Source organism: Centroberyx affinis, unplaced genomic scaffold (assembly GCF_046629955.1).
Source record: "Centroberyx affinis isolate AG114_WGS23_722 - 3 ecotype Tasmania unplaced genomic scaffold, CSIRO-AGI_Caff_v1 ptg001333l_1, whole genome shotgun sequence".
Classification (NCBI taxonomy): domain Eukaryota; kingdom Metazoa; phylum Chordata; class Actinopteri; order Beryciformes; family Berycidae; genus Centroberyx; species Centroberyx affinis.
Window position 1 is genome coordinate 217423 of NW_027279830.1, and position 21677 is coordinate 239099.

The following is a 21677-nucleotide window of genomic DNA, read 5'->3' on the forward strand; positions in this document are numbered from 1 at the left end:
CCACACCCCTCCAACCTTGATGTTTAACTCTAAAACAATCTTTGTCTAATCACCGTCTCACGCCGCCCTCTACATCGCCATCCCTTTCAGTGTTCAGTGTGCCTGAGTTGTGACAGAAGGAGCAAAGTAATGACAAACTTCACTTACCTATTCCTGAAATCCACGAAGGAACTGCAGGAACACAAAGAATAACACCTACTGTATGACTGAGGCATGGCTCTCATAGCACAAACAAGACTTTTTTTTTTTTTGTTCAAACTTCTGACTTTATGTGCTAACTTTATGGCGTCCTAAAGGTGACTGTTTTCTCTGAAGAGAATTTGTCTTAAAATGGTGCTCTCTTAAATGCATATACCACACACACACACACACACACACACACAGACACACAGACACACACACACACACACACACATGCACACACACACACACACACACACTAGCACATGCACTCCCACACATGCCCAATTACTCTAGACGAATCAAGAGAAAAATCCTCAAAAAGGAACAAACACACAAACAAGACATCAGGCCAGAGCATCCTGTCAGCATTCCTCTTTCAGTCGAGTGGTCTGTGCTGTGTTATTGTTCGTAATAAAAAAAAAATATTCTGGCATTAACTGCCCATTGTTTATCTTTAGAGTAGCACACTTACTGATATCAAGCATTAGCCCCTGGAGAGACTTCTGCAGTTTCTGCAGAGCACAAAATGGAACTAGCAGGGGTGGACAGTACGATAAAATAAACAGAACTAAATTTGCATTGAAAAGCAAATCTTTTGATGCTTCTTTAAAGATTCTATATGTACAAATGCATCTCGTAGATTCAGGTCATTGTTTGTGTAAAGTAGATCTTGAATAAGAATGTTTGTTTTCTGTTTGTTTAGGGGTAACAATGGCTGCCAGTATGGGTGTATGGAGATGTGTGCAGAGTTGAGCCTCACTGCTTCATGCATTGAGGAATAAGAGTAACAGATTTCATGAATATTGGATTCAGTAACATGAAGGTATTTTGTAGGTATATATAGTACTAAATGAAAAGAACTGATGAGTAAAAGAAAGCATTGGAATACAGTAACTGCTGAGCTGTGCGAATGTTTTACTTAATGTGCTGTTACTGCCGTGAAAGACCTGGAGTTGTTTGCTGACAAGCATTTCATAACCTGGTAAGAGAATAACAAGAAACCAAACAGCGAAGGAAATGTTTGCTTGCTCCATTGTTTACCCTTAATGTTGGTCAGCCTTTTTGTGTGATATTCAGAAAACAAGCAACTTAAAAAAAAAAAAAATCAGTTTTTCTAACTTCAGTGATCCCACTAAAAACAAAAGCACAAGCTGCATTCAGAATCGTCATTTCTAAGTAACACAGACATCACACATCACACAATGGTAGAAGGCCAAAGTCATCCTGTCTCGACTATAACCCAGCTCAGTAGAGGCTAATGTGGAAACAATCAGCACAGGTCTAGTGAAAAAGAACGCCATATGGAAGATGCTGTATGTGATAACACGTTTTATGTGAGGGGTTTACATAGCACTTTGAGTAAAAGCTCATGACATGTTTCATGACACATTGATGAGCAATTAACATGTATAACAGCTTACACGTTTATGCAGCACGACTACATAACAGATTTTAAAATGGAGACATTTGACAGCACTCAAATTTCAGTATGATGCACCAGTAGACTGACTCGACAGATGCTAGCGCTGGCAGGCTATTCCGTTCTTCTGTACTTGTGCCATTCAATTTGAGAGATTGAAAATGCCTCTAAATCCCATATAGAAAATAACAGAAATAGTAGTTAGGCACAGCTATCCACTGCAGCTGCTCTATATTCCATCAAAGGTTTTTGAGAACTGAATGGAGCAGAGAGGACCTAAGTTTGTAGAGTGGAATAGGGGAAGCAATTCTGCTTGCTTGGATGATGATGACTCATACCCGCTGTTTTTCTATTAGGCAAATAGGATTTTTTTTTTCAGTCTGTCGGATATTTCAAAATCGACTGCATAATCATATTACATAAATATTACATACATGTGTGATGAGACTATTACAAATGGCGATTATCCATTTGGGAATGAGTCATGAAAGATGTCATCAGCTATGTGAATGAACTTAAAGTGTTATCATGTGTGTTGACAACACTGTATGTGATGTTCTGTCCCTTCACCTTCACCATAAGCTCCTGTGAGGCTTCCACTTTCAGAAGTGAAGGAAATTAACGAAGGCACGGTTGCAATCTATATCTTCAATGTCTTGTTGAGCCTTTGCTCTTTGCTGGGTCTCCTCAAAGTCCGTGAAATGGAGGTGTGAGCAGATCATCAGCATTTGTGTAGTTATGTATGTGTGTAATGCTACATATGGGAGCAAAAATGATGAGAAGAGCATGTAATAAGCACTCTGTTGTGTCTTTTACAAAGAAGGGATTGGGCTTGGGTTCAGACCATGCTGTGGGTTTGGGATAAGTCTGTCTGGGCTCATGTGAAAATATCTGTGCCAGCAACTAGGTCATGAATGAATATGTAGTTACATTGACAACTGAGTCAGTGTATTTTCTGATATCCTACAATTCACAAAATGCAATGCTATTTGGTGTTTTGGTTTTATACAATGATTAAGTTATTCTAATACCCAAAGTGATACACAGTAATATAGGTATTACTGTAAGGAGTAAACATGCATATGTACAGGGTGCACCTACCAACATGAAACATGTATTATTAGGACTGAAGCACAATTGCACACAACTAGGTTTTTTTGTGTATTGTTGGTGGGATAATCCAACAGTCATCTCCAGTAGTAACAAACTAATAACGTGCCACCACTGCACATGTGCAGAACTTTGTCAAAAAAAATATTTACGTTAAAATTATAAAGCACATATTTCTATCCCTGTATCTCAAATAGTAAATTTCATTGGATGCATGGGAGATTGCACCAATATATGACAATGCTCGGATAAAAAAAACAAGGATTTTCTTATTGATTGGATGGAGGTTCAATACCTTGGTACAGTAGCAAACAGTAGCAAGATTACTGAAAAAATGAAGCATATACTGTACATCGGAAAGAGAGAATGGAGTCAGCACAATGTAATCATGTATGCAAAAGTGTAGTAAGATCTTCTCAAATGGCAAGGTCCAGTGTTTCATGAGGAACTTAGAAATGTACTCTGTGCAATGAGAGATGCCCTGTAAAAATGCCACCATTTAAAGTGGCACTTGTTTAAGTAGCACAGCTATTATTTTCTACAAGTCATTTATACTGGTTCAATCCACTGCGGATGTTATGTGGGGGCTAAAAAAGACATTATAGTCTTGCATGATATCATTACAGTTAGTTTCTTTCAATATATAAAAACTTGTGTCCATTTTTAATTAATTTATTTTACTGAAATAAAATATGTAATTACTATTGTATTGGGACTTCCAATGTCTGTGTTTTTCAAAGATGTACACTCATTCACTTGTGCATTCTCACTTTAATGTTACTTAAACTTGCCAGGAGAAAAAAAAGACATGGTCCTTATATTGCAGAGTAAAATTTTGAGGTGAAAGTTTTTTATCCAATATAGAAAAAAAACAAAACATGAAAGAGTGAATGAGGCTCACATGTGATCCTCTCCTGTTTTTTGCAGAATATTGCAAACCAATCTGTCGATAAATACCGAAATAAAGGCTCTGTCAGACTTAAAGTACGACATTAATTTTAGTAATTCTAAATAATATTAGAGTTTGAAGTAGAGCAAACGTCAGTACATGGTAAAGAAAGGTTTTATTGAATTGAAACAGGCTCTCGTCAAAGTAGTATGACATGTAGGCAGTTTGTACTGAAAACACATTTCCAAAATATTCCCAGTCCAACTGATGAGAGGGATGAACCAAGAGGGGGAAGAGGTGATCAAAACATCAGAGTGAAGAGCTCCGTCCTCCAAACAACCACTGAGACGAGGTTTGGCCTTTTGTCACCTAGGACATGGTGCCATCTAGAGGGAGGACTTGATGCTTTGTGGCTTTGTCGTTTCAGATCAAGCAGCTTGTGGCTGAGTCACTTAACTCACTGCTATAAGCTCACAATGTACATGTGGAACAAAACTTAGAAAAGTGACTTTTTGCATTCATAATGTATTGCAGGATAGGATTTAAATCAATCATTATTCATTATATGCTAACAAACAAAATGTCTTAAGCTGTAATTAAGGCTGCACAAGTTTTTACCATATTTTACCACATATATAAACTGCTATCAAAAATAGATTTGTGAAAAAATAATCACGTTCACGTCAAATAGAAATCAAATCATGGCATTATCCAATAAAATACAGAAATATTATTATACATCTCAAAGTCACTGTATGCACAGATCTTTAGTTACTGTATGCATAGATATTCCATTATGAAGCTTTGGCATCCAAAATATAAAAGCTCAAGCTCAAAATTCTAAAATCCATCTACATTTTAGCAAATTTTCACATCTATACTGAAATTTTCATACCCTAAAACTACTATGATACATAAACATATAGCTATATCTTTACTAACTGTACTCTAACAGTACAAATCACCCAATAGTATAATTTAACCCCAAAAAAAATACTGCCTACCACACAAAAGCTTTCCTTCAAACAAGGACAAGAATGTGAATCTCAAAACATACATGAAGACATACTATAACTTCACGGACGGCTTGTTGCAGTGGATACTCCATTCAGATAATAGGCAGGTAGATATCAGAGTCATATATTTAAATACTTGTCTCATCTGTAGCTGTTGTCCTTAACTCTGGGACCTTTTTGTTATAAAAAAAGGAAAGATTTTCTCTTGAGCTAAAAGAGAAATACCACTGATTTGAACTATGTTATATCATTGACTCTGTACAGTCTGGTCTGATTAAGTGAATGTTCACTGCTGTCTCCCATAGCAAGAAGCAAAAGAGGGGAGTTTAAGCGTCTACTACTTCTTGCCACGGTAATGGGCACCAACCACCATGTAGCTGTCAGGCGAGATGTTCAAACTGAGTGCCTTGGCTTTGGCCCGACAGAGCCTGACCTCAGATCTGCCAACCGGTCCTCCTCTGCAGGGGTCATGTTTCTGCAGGTAACTCATAAAGGTCTCCCAGCCTCCGCCGACGCGCACCATCACATGACGCTCATTCAGCATCTGCAAAGCCAAGACGAGACAGTACAGTCAGAGTAATTTAGTTTAATAGTATTTAATAGTATTCTCACTGTGAAACAAAGCCGGTGTAAACATATATATCCTGACTGACTTATTGGCAAAATGTTTATGAAATCTAAATAATGTAAACATCAAGGAGGAGACTTTGTGATTGAGTCCTCCCTCCTCCCCCTCGATCCCACCCCTCCAACTCGAAGACTCAATTTACTTGTATGACCCCCCCAAACACACACACACACTGAGGAGAGGTACCCCCCTCTGATCAAATATTTACAAGCTCCTCCCGCCTGTGTAGCAGTGGCTATGAAAGGCAAATGATCTCTAGGATAGCTTTGTCAAAATCTCATTAAGCCAAATGAAACAACACCTCTCACGGCACCAGCTGAGCACACATGGAGGACTAATCCACATATGTGCATGCATGCGCACACACACGCACAGATGCACAAAGGCAGACACACACAGATATACACACAAACCAGTCAATAGGTGTTATTTTGAATAAAATAACCATGACCAGTCTGTGTGGTAGTGTACAGTAGTTGCAGAGAGAGGTCAGTTGTATCTGAATCCAGTCCGCTGACACATCCTGCACTGACACCCTTCCCTACACCCGCCATTCTGCTGCTGAAAACCAACTGCTACCATGGCAACTACTGCCACAATATAAAGCCGAAAAAAATGAAAGGAGAGAAAATGAGATGAGTTCTGTGCAGACCTGCAACTCCCAGCAGACATTAACATTCCCAGGAGGCCTTGCACAGCCATCCGTTGTCCTGTCAGCACCGGCCCGCCCCCTCTTGCCTTATCGCCCATAAACCCTTCATTATGGAGCCATTAAGAATCTGATAATACAAGCAGATCTACCCTTCCTCTATCTGGTGCCCCCTCTCCCCCACTATGCATACTTGTGGGGAGACAGAAATCAATAGTACATGCACACACGCGCGCACAGACAACACAGACACATATAGTGATACACATCAGATCCTCTCAGACATGGTCTGTCTCAGCTGTCATCCTGCAGATTAAAATGTTGAAGTTGACAGGGGTCAAGTCTGACATCCTAAATAAACCGCTTTCCTTTCAGACCTGGGATGGATATCAGTTTGACTGCTCTTCAAGCACTGGTGAAAATTCTTAAACATTCTTAAACATTCATTCATCATCTAAAGCTAACCTTCCAAAGAAAATAAATACATTCTGAAATTATTTGAATCTAATGCAGTAACGAATATTTAATATCAAATAACATCAAATTTGTAGATATTTGTCCTCACTATTCCTCAACGACACAACTGATTTTTCTAAAATAATAGCCCTATTTAAGAAAAAAAAAAGAGCCAGGTTTTTAAAACATTTTGCTCAGGTTGATGTTAAATTGTTACTTTTTCCTCATGTATTAGATAGTGCTCCTCACTATTGCTATACATGTAATGTTTAGATCTGGTTATTTCTATTAACACTGTTCCTTAAACTGATGCTGTCTGTCTTGATTTTTACTGAATGCTCAATGTTCACTTTGTTATTTTGAGTGGGACAGATAACAATGCTTTAAAAATGTTCAGGTCTGTTAGTGTAGAATTCAGATATAGTCAAATTAAATCATACCAGAGTCGTTCTGGACTAGTCTACACAAACCCTCTTTGTCTGTTTGACAGTCTCTACCTCTATTTCTGCACAACCAGATTCCTCCTTGCAGCCCCTTCCCCCCACAGGTCTCCACACAAGTGTGCCATGTCTACAGCCCATAAGCTGCTGGCTGGATTCCCCTGTGTCCGCCTTGGCAGTAACATTGATTCCCTCTCTCCTTTCCTGCTGAAAGATTCATGAGGATACTTAAGTGTCATTCACATGCCCACCAGTAGGAGTCAGGCTTTAGCCATGTCGGTTGCTTTTGATTCTGAAGTACAGTCAAACCCCTTAACACATACAGTAAAGAGAGATAAGAAAGTGAGTACAGTACTGAGAGATGTGACAGCTTAGCAGGCGCTGGCATATGCACAGATGCAGGCACATGTATGTGTTATGCAATCTGTTTGAGAGACATCATTATACTGTGGGCACGCCATTGCAATGTCTGAAAGTTACAGTGATAAAATAACAATTTTCTTGTTGTTAAAGGTGAGAGGAAATATGTTTCATTCACATCATCAGTTCATAGAGGTGTTTTCCTTGTATTTATCATCATACCAGCTTTCCTCAGAAATCAAATTATTTATAAATGAATGATGTTTATGTTTAATTATTTTTGTGTTACTCTGTTGATCCCTACATGTATATGTATAAAAGTGTCTTGCTCAAGGACAAGTCAGAAGGGTGGATGCTTAATCTTACACCACTCTATAGTCATTCTTCTGACAAAATGATAAGCTGGAGGAAAAAAAAACAATTTCATCATCTATATTAATGTGATATTGCTCAGCAGTAACTATTGCTCAAAGCATGATGTCTTCCTTCCATTTTCTAGATTCATCTTTCCCCTTTATGTAGATAGCGAGATAGCAAATAGACGTGGCATGATATTGTGAGATGTTTGAATGTCTTCCCTCCCATTGTGACAGCCAGACAGTATCCCTACTACAAAGCTGGAGGAGAGCCTAATTGGGCACACAGAAGAAAGAAAAGCCTTCCTCTCTTTTAGCACTAAAGAATGGCAGAGCCCTTCAGGGCCAGCATGATTGAAAAATCTCCAATGGGAATAGGGAAAATGGGGGTGGGGGGTGGGGGTGGGGGGGCATAAAGTGTGTGTGTGTGAGGAGGGGCTGTCATACTCAGCCACTCATTAACAAGCTGTCTGATTAAATCCCTCCACTAATGACTTTGTCTCTGTATAATCAATAGACTCTGCTCTTTAAAAAGGTCTGTACACATTCAGTGGCAAGCCCTCCTAGGAGCAGCACAGGGGTCATCAAGGTATGGCAATGGAGGCTTATGGCATGTTTCACTCCACACATACAGGCAGTCGCACATCTGTGAAGGGCAAGGTAATGGATGGAGCCAGGGCCAATGGGTTGTAGAGCACTATTCACACAGCTAAAGTGTGTGGGCTTGTCGATGGCTGGGAGAAAAGGGAAGTGAACACTACAGGTAGTGGCTGACAAATAGCAATTATTGCTGAAAAATGGCAGATAAGACTATAAGAGTCATGGTGAAAGCATAATCTTTGCAAGCCTGAGTTGAAAGTACTGCATGGAGAAGGTAGGCACACAGGATCAAACTATCAGATACTGTAGAAAGATTTAAGGAGACAAGCAAACGGAAAGCAACAAATGTTTATAAAATCCCCAAGTAAAGACATTTTTTCTCCATTCCCGACGTTTAATTTTCTTAAGGTCAAGATGCATGCATCCTGCTGGACTTGGCCATAAACCAGCAACATCCTTTAGCTTTCGCATCTTTATTGCCACTGTTTTCTTTGATGTGGTGTTAGGGCATGTTCCCCCATGTTGCCGAGTAGGCTGTTATGGAGAAACAGGTGTTCCGTGACTTGAAGGCAACCATTATTTCTAAATGGGCAGTAAAAATATGTTGTCTGTCAGCCACTCAGGAGAAAATAGAAATGTAGCTGTAACTCAGCCTGTGAGCAAATTGACACTGACAGTGTGCATAACATTGATCACCAGTGTAGAGTGCCAAGTCAATGGGGCTTTCAATAAGATTAACAAAGCGTTAAATGGGTTTCAGCTAGTGACCAATTAGCCACCAAAGATGTGATACACCTCTGTGTGACAGTGTAGAGGATGCACATTGTTAGTATCCTAATCTGTCAATATGCTTTAAGAGGGGTTTCACAGAAAATGTAACTTTGTGGTTTTAGCTCAAAACATAATTTTCTGATGCTTCGGTAGGTTAAATACTGAAGACACAGTTTACTGTGTCTTCACTAAGACAATAGCTGCTGTACCACAATGACAAATGTATCATCCAAAATATATCAGTATATTACAGTATATGCACTAAACACATTTTGAAACCTTTAATGAGTCTGTCTTCCTATTATATTTTCTGTTTGTTTAGATGAAGAGGGAGCGAAGAGGAATACAGATATAGAGATCACAATACAGAAAGAGCCTCAGCCCCCTCTGCACATGGATGGGCTCAAACATGGATTCCCTAGTGGGCTGCCATTTGAACTGAACCACACAGTCTCGTCTTGTCCAAGCCATTCTTAAAGAGACATTTTTCCTTTTCCTTCGAAAGGTTTGAACTCTGTGCTCAAGGTCTATGCATTGAATAAAATGGTCGTCAGCCTAGTGTTACCCTGACCACTGGTTGCTAAGCAACCTTGGTTCCCAGAAGGCCATTCCTAGAACAAGTCTTTGTAGAGATCCACACTAGTGCTGCACGACTCTTGAATGGAAGCTGGAAGGCATCTACTCCTCAATCCCAAATGATTGCAAATCAGTCACTTTGGTGACATAGTTGCTGCTGACTCAGCTGTTAATTCATAAGCTGAGGTCTTTCACACCTCACATCTTGTTATCATGATATGTGCTGTAGCATCTATAATGAATTATTTTCATTGGGCAAGCCATAGATCTGGTTGGAAATATAAAAATTGTGGGATCAAATAATCACTATACTAATAAACAGATACTAATCTATCCTACACATCAGATTCCACATCAAATTGTCTAATTCTACATGATACCTGTTTTTTTTCTTAATCAAGGCCTTATGGCTTTATAAAACAGTGTATCAGCAGGTGTATTATTATCAAATAGGTGGAGGAGGGGGATGTGAACATATACATACCCGTACATAGAGAACCTTCTCCCCCAGACGGTAGCAGCCTTTAGGCTGCTTCTCAACAAGGAACTTGGTGGGGCAGCTGCAGGGAGGATCCTCGATTATCTTTTTCACCTGGAACAGGTTAGAGAGAGAGAGGCAGTGACTCCCAGAGGACAAATGGAATCCAAACAGTTAAACCTTAAACCTCTGAAAACTGAAGTAGGATTTCAGTGGAGATAAAGTACGTACAATATCATCCAAGATGTTGTTGGTGCCTATGCTCTTCCGGCCTGCAGATTTGCACGAGTGACGAGTCTGAGCTGTAGTTGGGGATGGGGCAGGAGGTGTAGCTGTGGTCGAAGGGGCATTGACAATAGACACCGGGGTTTGGATTGGTGAGGGCTTTGACAGTGGAGTTGCAGTGGGTGTGTTTTTGGTGGTGGATGGGGAAAAGAAAGGTGTTTGGGTCGAGGCCGTGGTTGTGCTAGGGTTAGAGGCTGAGAGGGAGGACTGAGTAGAGGATAAGCATGTGGTAGTTGTGGTGGTTGTGGTCGAGGGAAGATCAGAGACGAGGGCTGGAGCGAGGGGTTCAAAGAGGCAGGTTGTGGCTGGAGCAAGGGGCGTTGGTGAAGGAGGAGAGGGGGCTGGAGCCAGGGACCGTGTTGGTGAACACAGTGATGCAGGAGGAAAGAAGGAGAAGGGCAGAGGGGATGATGGAGAAAGGGAGCCTGCCTCCTCCCTCTCAATCTCTCTCTCCAGCTTCACCAGTCCTGGAGGCTCGACTCCATACCTGAGAGAGGGGAGGGTTAAGAAATAGTCACTGAAAGCCCTATCAGCAATATGTTAAGGAGAAAATGCAACTATATTCTATATACTTTTGTTTCTGTTACCTCGCTGCAATCCTTCCCAGCTCCATCAGGCAGAGGCACACCTCTCGAGGTTGCTTATGGAGGACTACACACATACAGTATAAACAGAGAGAGAGAGAGAGAGAGAGAGAGAAAGAGAGAGAGAGAGAGAGAGGGAGAGGAAGAGGAAAGGGGTGGAGGGGTGAAGGGGTGGAGGGGTGGTGGTGGTGGTGGGAGGGAGATTGCAATGAAAAATCATTCATCTGAAAGGGAAGATGTTTCCGGAGATAAACAGGCCCCTGTCTGTAGGAAAGGAAAACAAGAGCTGCATTCTGAATGGAGAGGGAACATGTCAGGAGGTTTTCTCTGTTTCTCTTGTGCCTCACTATCTTTGAAGCTCAGCTGGAATTCCTGTGGGCTCCAGACATGCAGCTGAGGGCATGTGGGCATGCAACCTGCATCGCCAAACCTGCCTCTCCTGCCTCTCCTGCCTCCAGTCAACTTTCTATATGTTAAAAAAAACACTGCCTTGTTTCTGAAAATGTTTGCATTTTTTCTGAGTATGTGTGTGATGCAATGATGAGCTAGTTCTAGTCATATTTAGTTAATTTGTGAAGATAGCAAATGGAACACAGAAATATGGAAAGAGTGAAGAAACACCAGGAGAGGACTGATAACACTACCAGTCAAAAGTTTGGACACAACACATTTTTCTTTATTTTTACTATTTTCCACATTTTAGAATAATAGTAACGACATCAAAACTATGAAAGAACACAAATGGAATCATGCAGTGACCAAAAAAGTGTTAAACAAATCAAAACTGTCTTCTATTTTAGATTATTTAAAGTAGTCACACTTTGCCTTGATGGAAAGGCAAAGGCTTTGGAAAGAAGTTCATACATCAGGCATCAACTTCACTATTTATATTTGTCTAAGAAACAAATTTCAAGCATTTTAGCATAAGCCTTTAGATCAAAATGGCTTTAAGATAATGAAGTACATTCAATCAGGTGTATCCAAACTTCTGACTGGTAGTGTATGTATGTTGAGCACGATGATAGTACTGTAACTATATGGCACATCACCACTACAGGTCCACTACATTCATGATTGAATCAATGGAAGTTTGTATTTACCAATGAAAGAAAGTGAGGACAATATTATATAGTAGGAGAGAATGTAATGAATGAAATGTAAGGAACAGAACAGAATGCTCTCACTACTACAGATGCTATTTTATGTTCATTCACCTGTATATTCGACATCCACCATTACATCATGGCTGCAGCAAGGAAAAGGAGACAGGAGAAAGGAAAAAGAATAATCATTTGTGCCTACATATGACTGTGGAGGTAAAAGTGAAGCCTGTCAAAGTACAGAAGGTTTACCTTTCAGTCATTCAATTAGTCAAGTGAAGTAGGTTAGTCTGCCTTGGGGGGAAAACCTATTGTTGATGGAGATTAACCTACACATTATCATTCTCACGCATCCACCACCATGCCTAGACATGCCCAGGTAAGAAGTGCATAGAAAGGTGCACATTTAATATTACAAAACCAGGTCAGCATGCTAACTGCAAGCTGTCTTCTTCTCCTCAGGCACACAGAGCATCATAGGTGTCAGTGAAAAATGATTCAAAGACTCTGAGAGTGGCAGACAGCATCAGATTCAATCCTTTGCACTGGAAGTTCTAAGTTGACCTGCTTTCTATTTCTATTTCTATTTCTATTTCTATTTCTATTTCTATTTCTATTTCTATTTCTATTTCTATTCTGTCTCTCCTCAATATATCTCTCATCTCATCTTAATTTTTCCTAATCCATTTTTGTTTCTCAGTAGGTTATATCCATGAGCCTGTGAGGAGTGTTTTTCCCACTGGGGAAAATTGTTGCACGGGTGTTGCAACAAATTACTAAAAATACTACAGTTACCAATCAAAAAATAGGTTGTTACTTTTATTATCACCATCTTTAAATGTCAGATTGAAGTTGAATTATCCAAAAACTGTATCCCACCCCAATTCATTCTATTTCTAATTAATTGTTATCCTCCCATGTTACACAGCTTAGATGACAAATGGCAGAGAAGTTTACTCTTCAAGTGGAAGTACTCCCTACTACTTTTAAGGACATTGAGTTATCCCAACATCTGAAGGTAAGAGAGGATGCAGTCACCAATTCTGGCGGTGTAACAGAAAAGTAATATAATGAGTATCAGGCTGCATTTTATTACTGGTCCCAGGGAGTAATAAGTAAATTAATACTATTATTACTTTTTTAAGTAATGAGCCCAACACTGTTAGTGAGACGCCATATGTTGGTTTTGTCACATCTATTAACACATGAAAGCCAGAGGGTCAGTGGGAGATAAAGAGAGGTGACAGTGATAGGATCTGGTACTGAACACCACAGTGCCGGAGTAAGAGAGAGATACAAAGACAGAATAGAAAGATTACAGAAAAATATAACTGACATGATGCCATCAAAGCTAAGCAACAAGTCGACCCACACAAGACACACAGATTACTCTTTGTGTTTTTATAGGCTCTGCACTGGTCAAGAAAGAGATCAAGAGAGAGATACACTGCAAACAAAAGTAATTTATTCAGCCTTCCAATCTTACTTTTTGTAAACCAAGAGAAAAATTCTGCCAATGAGGTGAGATAACTCCACTTGTTTCCAATGCAGTTTCACTTATTTCTGGAGTTTTCTAGAAATGAGTGTCAATATCTTGAAACAAGTCAGAATAAGTTGATTTGAAACCCCACTGGCAGTTTTTTCACATATTTTAAGAAAATTACAATTTTAGGACTCAATAACAGACTAAATGACTTGTTAAGATGAAGATTTTTTGCAGTGTAGCAAGGGTGAGGGTCAAAGGAGAAAAGGTTGAAAGGGGTGAAATGCAATATTTAGCATAAAAGACAACTGTCTGCAGTTGACTTGTCATATGGTTACTTCCTCAGTGAGATGAAACTCAGAGCCCAAGGCATTTAGTTTTATCAGTATCACACCACGTCATGATTTACATTAAGCCATTATTGTGATTTGATTGTCTGAGAGCCATAACTACATGAAAGCAGGTGATATATTTTTTCAGGCGATGGTGAGCACATGTTTAGGCCTTCACTCACCCAAATCCTCTGACTCAAACAGGTAGCTCTCATCAACACCAATCTTGCGACACCAATAGAGGAAGTTGGCAGTGTTGTCTCTGGCGAAAAACGATCCGGAGGTAGCATCAGCTCGCCAGTGGATCACTCTGCGTATGAAGGGCTGCGCTCGCATTCAACACACATGCACATACAAACAAAAACATTATGTGCACAGACACACACCCATGAGCAAAAGCACACACAGATTTTGTAAGCATGCAGTTGAAACAGTCTCACATTACTGCAGTATCAAACAAATTAATTCAAGTTGATTTCCTTTCTGCCCCATATAGTTACACATAAGTGAATTTCAATGTTGAATGTTGACTTTTGTTCCCAAATATATTCATTTTAAAACTATTAATTTATGCAACTTATGCAAAGCACATTTAGAAGTTTTGAGAGATTAATGCTATAATAGATCAACCCTATTCGCTGAAGAACGTATAAGCACATTTATTTAAAATCAAATCACAAAAAACTAAGTTAACAAGGTTTTGACATGACAGTCCTTACTATGTAATTGCATAGTATTTATAAGGAACAAAAAGTCATGTTTCATTTAACAAAATCTGGGAGCATATGTCCAAGTAAACACCATGTACAAGCCTACAGTAAAATTAAGTTTTACATGTTTTTAGTGGTTACAGGTGTACATCAAATATCATAATTAGGAAACGTCACAAGTATGTGTTATGTGGAAAAATGGTGAGTAAAGTGTGTTTATTTTAAGTACATGTTAATGAAACATGACAGAAAATAAATCTGACGGTATTGTCTGTTGACAAAACACCACATTTTTACATATCTATGTTTTGTACACAGGACTCAGGAGCCATGTTGTTTGATGGCAGAGTCACAGTATCACCACCTTTTGAAATATGCTACACCGTGTTTGATTTAAGTGAGCGAGCACAGTTCAGTTCCACATGTTGGTTAAGTGTGTTTGCTTTTATGAGTTTGTTGTTTTGTTTTCTGAGGAGAAATGCTTCCACTGCATGGTAATGTGTGTTTGTGTTTGCATGAGTGCAAGCTCCCCTCTGTACATGCATGTGTGTGTGTGAGCCTGTGCATGTGTTGTTGCTGCACCTTGCCATTGTTGACTTGGATCATGCTCTCCTGCAGCAGCTGTGCCAGCTGACAGAGGAGAACGCCGTTATCCAACCTCTCCATCAGAGTGTCTGCTGTGAGACCCACATCTGGGGAGGAAACACACACACACACACACACACACACACACCACGCCATAACCAGGCATTACATTATAGTTAGTGCCTATACTGCATTTATTACTCTCATATCAGAAAGAAAAGATTGGTAATAGTTTATTATATTATACCAATAATATTGATACTATTAATATTTGATAATATTGTTGTCTATCTGCACTCTAAACAAAACTGAAGCTGAAGAAGTACACCACTGTAATACCTGGGCCTTTGGATGTGTTCTGTGTTGATAAGCTGTATGCAAATGAGACTGGTAAACCTATGCTTTTTGTGTAGAAATAAAGCTTACTTTATTATTTGGAAAAACAAAAAAACATAGTTCCTGAATAGATGTATGACTGCATGCTATAATTATGTAATCTGCATGCATATTGCAGTTTTGGTCACAAATCTTTTGGACTCTGCACACCTACCTCTGTTTCTTGTATCATTCTTTAGGTCGGGAATCCTTGATATCAAGAAGAGGGCAACACTGCCCTCTATTAATCTAAAAGGCTCTCCTGCAGGAGCTATTGTTGAACTCATATCACTTTTGAGTTATAGATCAACAAAATACCAAACCTAGCCACAGGAATGCTTAGTCTGAGAAAACCTGTGAGCCGGCAAACAATTAGGGACATCAGATTTCAGCTTTTAGACGCTAGCCCTTACCCACCCAAAGTGGCACACCGCTTTGACACGTTGGAGTGTTTTTGCTGTAGTAAAACTTGCGTCAGTCAAGGAGACTGTCTCGTCACCTCCCAGACTCCAACAGGTTCTGACACGTGCAAACCCTTTATGTTTTCCCTCACAATGCAGTAAAGTGGGAAGAAACATCCCTTTCTCTGGAGTCTCAACACATTTGCCTTCGTGGAGAGGTATTTCAAGGATTTGGGATAATGAGTAGGTTAATGTGCTTGTGTGTTCAATTTGACTCTAGCTTATTTAACTATTGTTCAAAATAAAAGACCCAGTTCCAAACTCAAATTCTCAAGTGCTTTCATCTGTGTATGATTGTGAAGAGAGACACTCTGAATTGATACTTTGATGTTATGATAATGTGACAAATATGTCACACTAAAGTTTTTCAATTCAGGAAAACAAAATAATTTACCTTAGTCATGTCCTGAATTCATTATCCAAAGGAAGAGTCTCAAAGACTATTATAGTCAAAACCCCTGTAGGTATTTTGTAAGAAAAAAAAAAATTTGTGTATCTTTTGTACATGGTTTTCAGCTATAAACACAACTAAAACCATGTGCTATCCTTCATAACTTGTTGATTTAAGATTTTTTTCATTGCTATCTTGATATTGTAGTAGGCACAACAACACATCGGTTTATTCAGTTCCAGTGGAAGACAAAGGATCAACACAGAATTCAAATAAAAACTCTCTCACCCATGATGGTGTTGAGCCAGAGAGCCAGGTCTTCCTTCATGGGCAGCAGGCCGGCATCGTGGCGGCAGGGCAGCCACTGGTGGTACTCCTGGGGACTGGCGAGGCCCGGCCCAGAGTGCCTGTACTTCTGGCTGAGGAGACAGTTCATGCCCAGCCCAGTCAGGGGGCTCAAAGGGCTGTCAAGACTGTTGTTCATCGCTCCCACTTCACTGCTCATGCTTCCCTCCTGTCTTCTTCGATGGGCAAGAGACCCTGGTGGACTAAATAATGGATATGCAGTTTTGGATGCATCATGCTCTTGTCATGTTTTGTTTTTGACATTTTGTGTTGACCTGCAATTTTGAAGTAGGGGAGGTCGTCTGCCCTGCCCATCTACGGTTTCCATGCCCTTGGTTTATACTTTGCTCTTTTGCTATTTCCATACAGTAAATTGTACATTGTCCACATCTTATTTATAATTCACCCTACAGATGTTTTAATCACGAGTAGGATTGTTCTATTTTTAGTTCAACTTCACAACAATAATTAAAATCCACTCAACGGAACCCCGGCCCCTGTACAACTGACTGCTTACTTAATTGTGTGGAAGTCCCTCTGGTGATCCTAACAAGGCCAGGGATAAATTAAGCATCATAGTTGGGGCAGAACGAGAGTAGCACACTGGGGTAAAAGCCTAAGACTGTAAATATTTAGTGGGAGCTCTTCACAGCAGATTCACTGGTGTAAAATGAGGGAATCAGGAGGGAAAGGGCTGATAACCTGAGGAGCATGAAAGGATAAATGGGTGATGCGTTGATACATGATGGTTTTAGGTGGGTGTAATGGCGGGTGCTTTGGGGTGAGAACACAGAGCTCTCCTACACGTGTACAAAAGCAGCAAAGCATGATTAAACACATTTAAGCCGACTCACAAAAGAACACCCACATCAACAGTGGGCTTCCATGCAAAAACCTTACTCACAACCAAACAATACACACAATAATTTATCAAAGGGGTTAAACTAATTCATTGCAGGCTGGGATTTAATAAGATGTACACCTAAAGCCCCGAGCCAATCCCCTGGTGCTGCTGCATGGCTCATTTGTCCTGTTCCCAGCACAGTCTCCATCATAAAGCGCAGCCCCATGCAGAGACATGCTCTGACTACCAGCTACACTCAGTCAGCGCGCTGCTAATCAGCTGGAATTAAGACAACAACACATGCACTGGGTCACTGGGTGTGCTGAATGCTGTGTAATATGCAATAGATACAGAGGCTCAATTTTTTTCATGTTTAGAATGAGTCAGTGTGTTTTCATGCGCATTAATATTCAAAATATGAGTTTCTTCTTAGTAGGGATATAGCATTTACATGGAATGATCAGTACGCATTTTTTTTTCATATACATGTATACAAGGAGATAGTCTAATGTTCAGTTTTGAATAGTTACTAAATAGTGTGTGTTATTTTGATGGTCATGACTCGCGCTTGTACTGTTCATCAAACCCAATAATAAACAGGATATGGTGTTTACATGCCAGAATATACCAATTAATATCTGCATATCCTGGCTAGCATATTGAGGTTTTTCATATTCAAGATATGGGCTTATGCCAGTTATTTTAAACGGGATATGGTGTTTACATGTCCCAACTTGGAGAGAGTATTATATCCCAAATATCCCAAATATAAACAGAATAATAATGTGCATGCAAATGCATTCATTGACAGTGGATTCTGTCCTCCATCCTGGTAGGTCTTATCTCTAGCAGGATAGCCAGGTAAAGGTAGAGACCTGGAGGACAGATGTTTGGGACCCAGACAGGTTGTATAGCCGGAGCAGCTGTTTTTTTTTTTTAACACATATATATATTGTATACCACATGTGTTTTTGCTCTGAGTACCTGTAGACGGATGGTGCAGAGCATCATTACAAGTTCAGTTGGATTTTGTTACAAAGCTCCCTCGCACTTGACTATAGAGGAAGTAGGGCAAACAAACAGAGATTTTGGCACACTTATGTGTGCCAGTGAATTCTGGGCTTACAGTATGTGCACACAGTACACAACCTACAAAAGCAGCACCCAGAGATCAGTGTAAAGATGTTGTAGACACACGGGTGCCTCAAATTTGATACAATCCTCCCGAGTGAAAAGGGTCTTTTGTAAACACGTCATGCAGACTTGGGAAGGAGACGAGGTATATGGGAGGGGGGCTGCCTGCCAAGTATGAGGCTGGTTTACAGGTTGACCAGCAGGGCACGAGAGCCTCTCTCTCTAACAAAACATCCAGGTGCTACATTCACATCTCCGCTGCGGGATGGCTCTGCTGGGAAGTGAAGGCAAAGGTCACCCACTGGCCTAGCTCTTAGACACAAGCACCCTTTATACTCTGGCAGAGCTGAGTGCCCATACCTGCAAATACACACACACACACAGACACAGACACACACACACACACACACACAGAGTAAAGTGGTACACACACACAGGCCCATACACGTATTGATGTTGCTATTCCAGCTCATTTACTTTGCCCAACCTACAATGTCTCCAAAGTAAGATTTGCTTCAGTGGCATTTCACAGCCTTTAATTGTGTTCCCATATTATGTGCCTGCAAATCCCAATAAAAGGGAACATCTTCACAGCCTAACTGACTCTAAGGGGGGAAATGGCTGAAATTACAAACAAGCCCACCTAAAAAATGTGTGCAAAATTAGGGGATCTGTGTTGAAGCTTTGACTCAAATACCTGTGCATGCGTATAAGATGACAGAATGATGGATGATTTGGCTCCATGCGGCTCTCAGCACAGCAACACTGCTCTCTCCAGAGGATGAGCCCAAAGTCTTCCTATACATCTGTGTCTGGCAAACAACTAACCTCACAACTAGTTAACAGAATCCTATTTCCTGACATGATGGGCACTGTTCTCGTGTTTGTCTAAGTAGCACATTTCTCACTGAAAGAGACAGCTGTTTGTCCGGACACAGTTCACTGCCGTCACCAAGAACAAACTTCAACAAAAAATGGAATCCGCTGTTAACCTGCAGGCTTTTCATCCCTGTGCGTTTTTACCTTTGTCTTCAAACTGTGTTCGACATCCACTCTCAGTATCAATTTACTAAACTGTTTGAATAAACTATTCTAAAACATCAAGATCAATAACGTCAAGTGGATGTCCAACAGCATTTCTGGCAGCAACAGCTTTCTGTATCAGCTTTGGAACACAGATCTGCTGTCTCAGGTATCAGCTGTAGGAATGAAACAGCCTGAAAGAGGTAATGCAAGACTGGTGAATGCTGAATAGGTAACAAATGGGCACGATTGCGCAGCTGAGGTATAGGTTTCAGCTATAGCTGGGCTCTAACCCCACGACTTTCCTTTAGTTGCCTCTAGACTAAATAAACCTCATACCGACACAGTGGATGGAAAGGTCTATCGCCTGCTGCTGTTTACGCACCTTGAACAGTGGAGCCTTGCTCTACAGCCCGACTGGAAAACAATAATAAAAGAATTTTGGCAGCTGGGATAAAAAATTCTCTCCTTGACTGTTTTATGGTTACTTTTATCAAATAAACAATGATCACCTCAGTACAATCTGTTCCTTGAGTGAAAGTTGGCTCAGCTCTGAAGCCTTGTGGTCTACAGATATGCCAGTGCAAAGCACATAGATCTATGTTACTGTGTCTCTCTGAGGCCATGAAGCATGCAGGGCCGCCCAGGGTCACATAGCTTGTACATGTTGCAGAATTCATATCTGCACGCTATAAATTGACTACAATGGAAATTTTGGTGTTTTTTTGGTATAAATAATTTGGAAACATACATTTACTTTGACTTATCTGACAACACAAATTACCTTGTTTGATTTTTTTTCTTCACAAAAATTTAAAAACTGATTAAACAAAAAATAATTGGGAAAAAAAACCCCAGAGTGCATCACTAATGTTTTATAACTGTGATAATCTAAAAAAATGTATAAGGGCATACACATATTTTTGTGTGCTGGGTGAGAATGTAAATATGGGAAGAGCAACTTTACTACGAATGTTTTCATCTGTTTTACCAACTGGTACCACAGAAATGGGCTACTACAACTCTAACCAAAAACACATTTACTTATAGGCTACAATTATTGATCTCACACGTGGTATCATTTGAATATAGCCGACTATGAACATGTTAAAAAAAAACAAAAAAAAAAACATTTGTATTTCTTACTAACTAACTTATTAATCTTACTAGCAACTGCACCGTAAAGGGAGATAAACTTTCATAGTAGCTTAAAGTATATTATTTATCATACTATAGCGTCATAGTATATCATAGTATAGCCTAGTACAGCATCATCATTGTCATCATCATCATCATCATCATCTACATCAAGAACATCAGCAACAACGGTAACATTAGGCTACATTCCTTACTTTTAGGGGGGGAAATCATCATGAAAGATACTTACAAAACAGTCAAACGCAACAGAAGGTTCAGTTCGACAGTTCAGAAAGTTCCTTTTTCATAAAAGCGTCTTCGCACAAGTATTTTTCTTTCATACAAATGCAGAAGCGCGCATCACTTGCAGCCAGATGTTCATCGCCCTCAGGTCCGCCACATGGGAACACACAGTAGGCTACTGTAACAGGGGGAGGCTGCCGTCACTCCTAAACCAAACACCACTATACACGCCTTGCAAGTTTCTGGTGTCAACTTACACGTTACTTACCCGTTACTCGGGGGGCTTGGGATGCTCGCGCAGCGCCTACCTACCGCTGGCTGAGCCAATAAAACTGTCAGCACAGAAGTTTGTTCACTCGTCATGTGTTGAAGTTATGAGCGAATTTAACACACTTGGAGAAAACTCCGGGGATCCACGGATTCCCAAATGAATAAGAACTATAAAAATCCTATTCTAAATTTTATAGCTGTAAAAGACACTATAAAATTAAACTATTAATCTCTATAGTAGTAGCCTATTATAGGAATATTATAGTTATATCATAGGAGATAAACCAGAAAGTATAAAGTCACTATGAACTCACTCACAGACACACTAAGTCCTATAGGAATATAATAGTAGGCTAATAGATAAAGTAGCCCACCATAAAGTAGATAAGGTCACTATAAACACATTCACAGACACATACAAGTCGTATAGGAATATAGGAGAT

General features: G+C 40.0%; 1 protein-coding gene across 1 annotated transcript; it reads right to left on the reverse strand.

Annotated features, from left to right (window-relative positions):
- Positions 1-3554: 3554 nt before the first annotated feature.
- gas2b (growth arrest-specific 2b) lies at positions 3555-21110 on the reverse strand. The gene is made up of 8 exons (XM_071525729.1): positions 20972-21110; positions 16527-16786; positions 15009-15118; positions 13899-14040; positions 10805-10868; positions 10164-10704; positions 9939-10046; positions 3555-5162 (listed from the first exon to the last, which is right to left on the reverse strand). The coding sequence occupies exons 2-8, from the start codon at positions 16741-16743 to the stop codon at positions 4956-4958; spliced, it is 1389 nt and encodes a 462-aa protein (XP_071381830.1). The 5' UTR covers positions 16744-16786; positions 20972-21110; the 3' UTR covers positions 3555-4955.
- Positions 21111-21677: the final 567 nt, after the last annotated feature.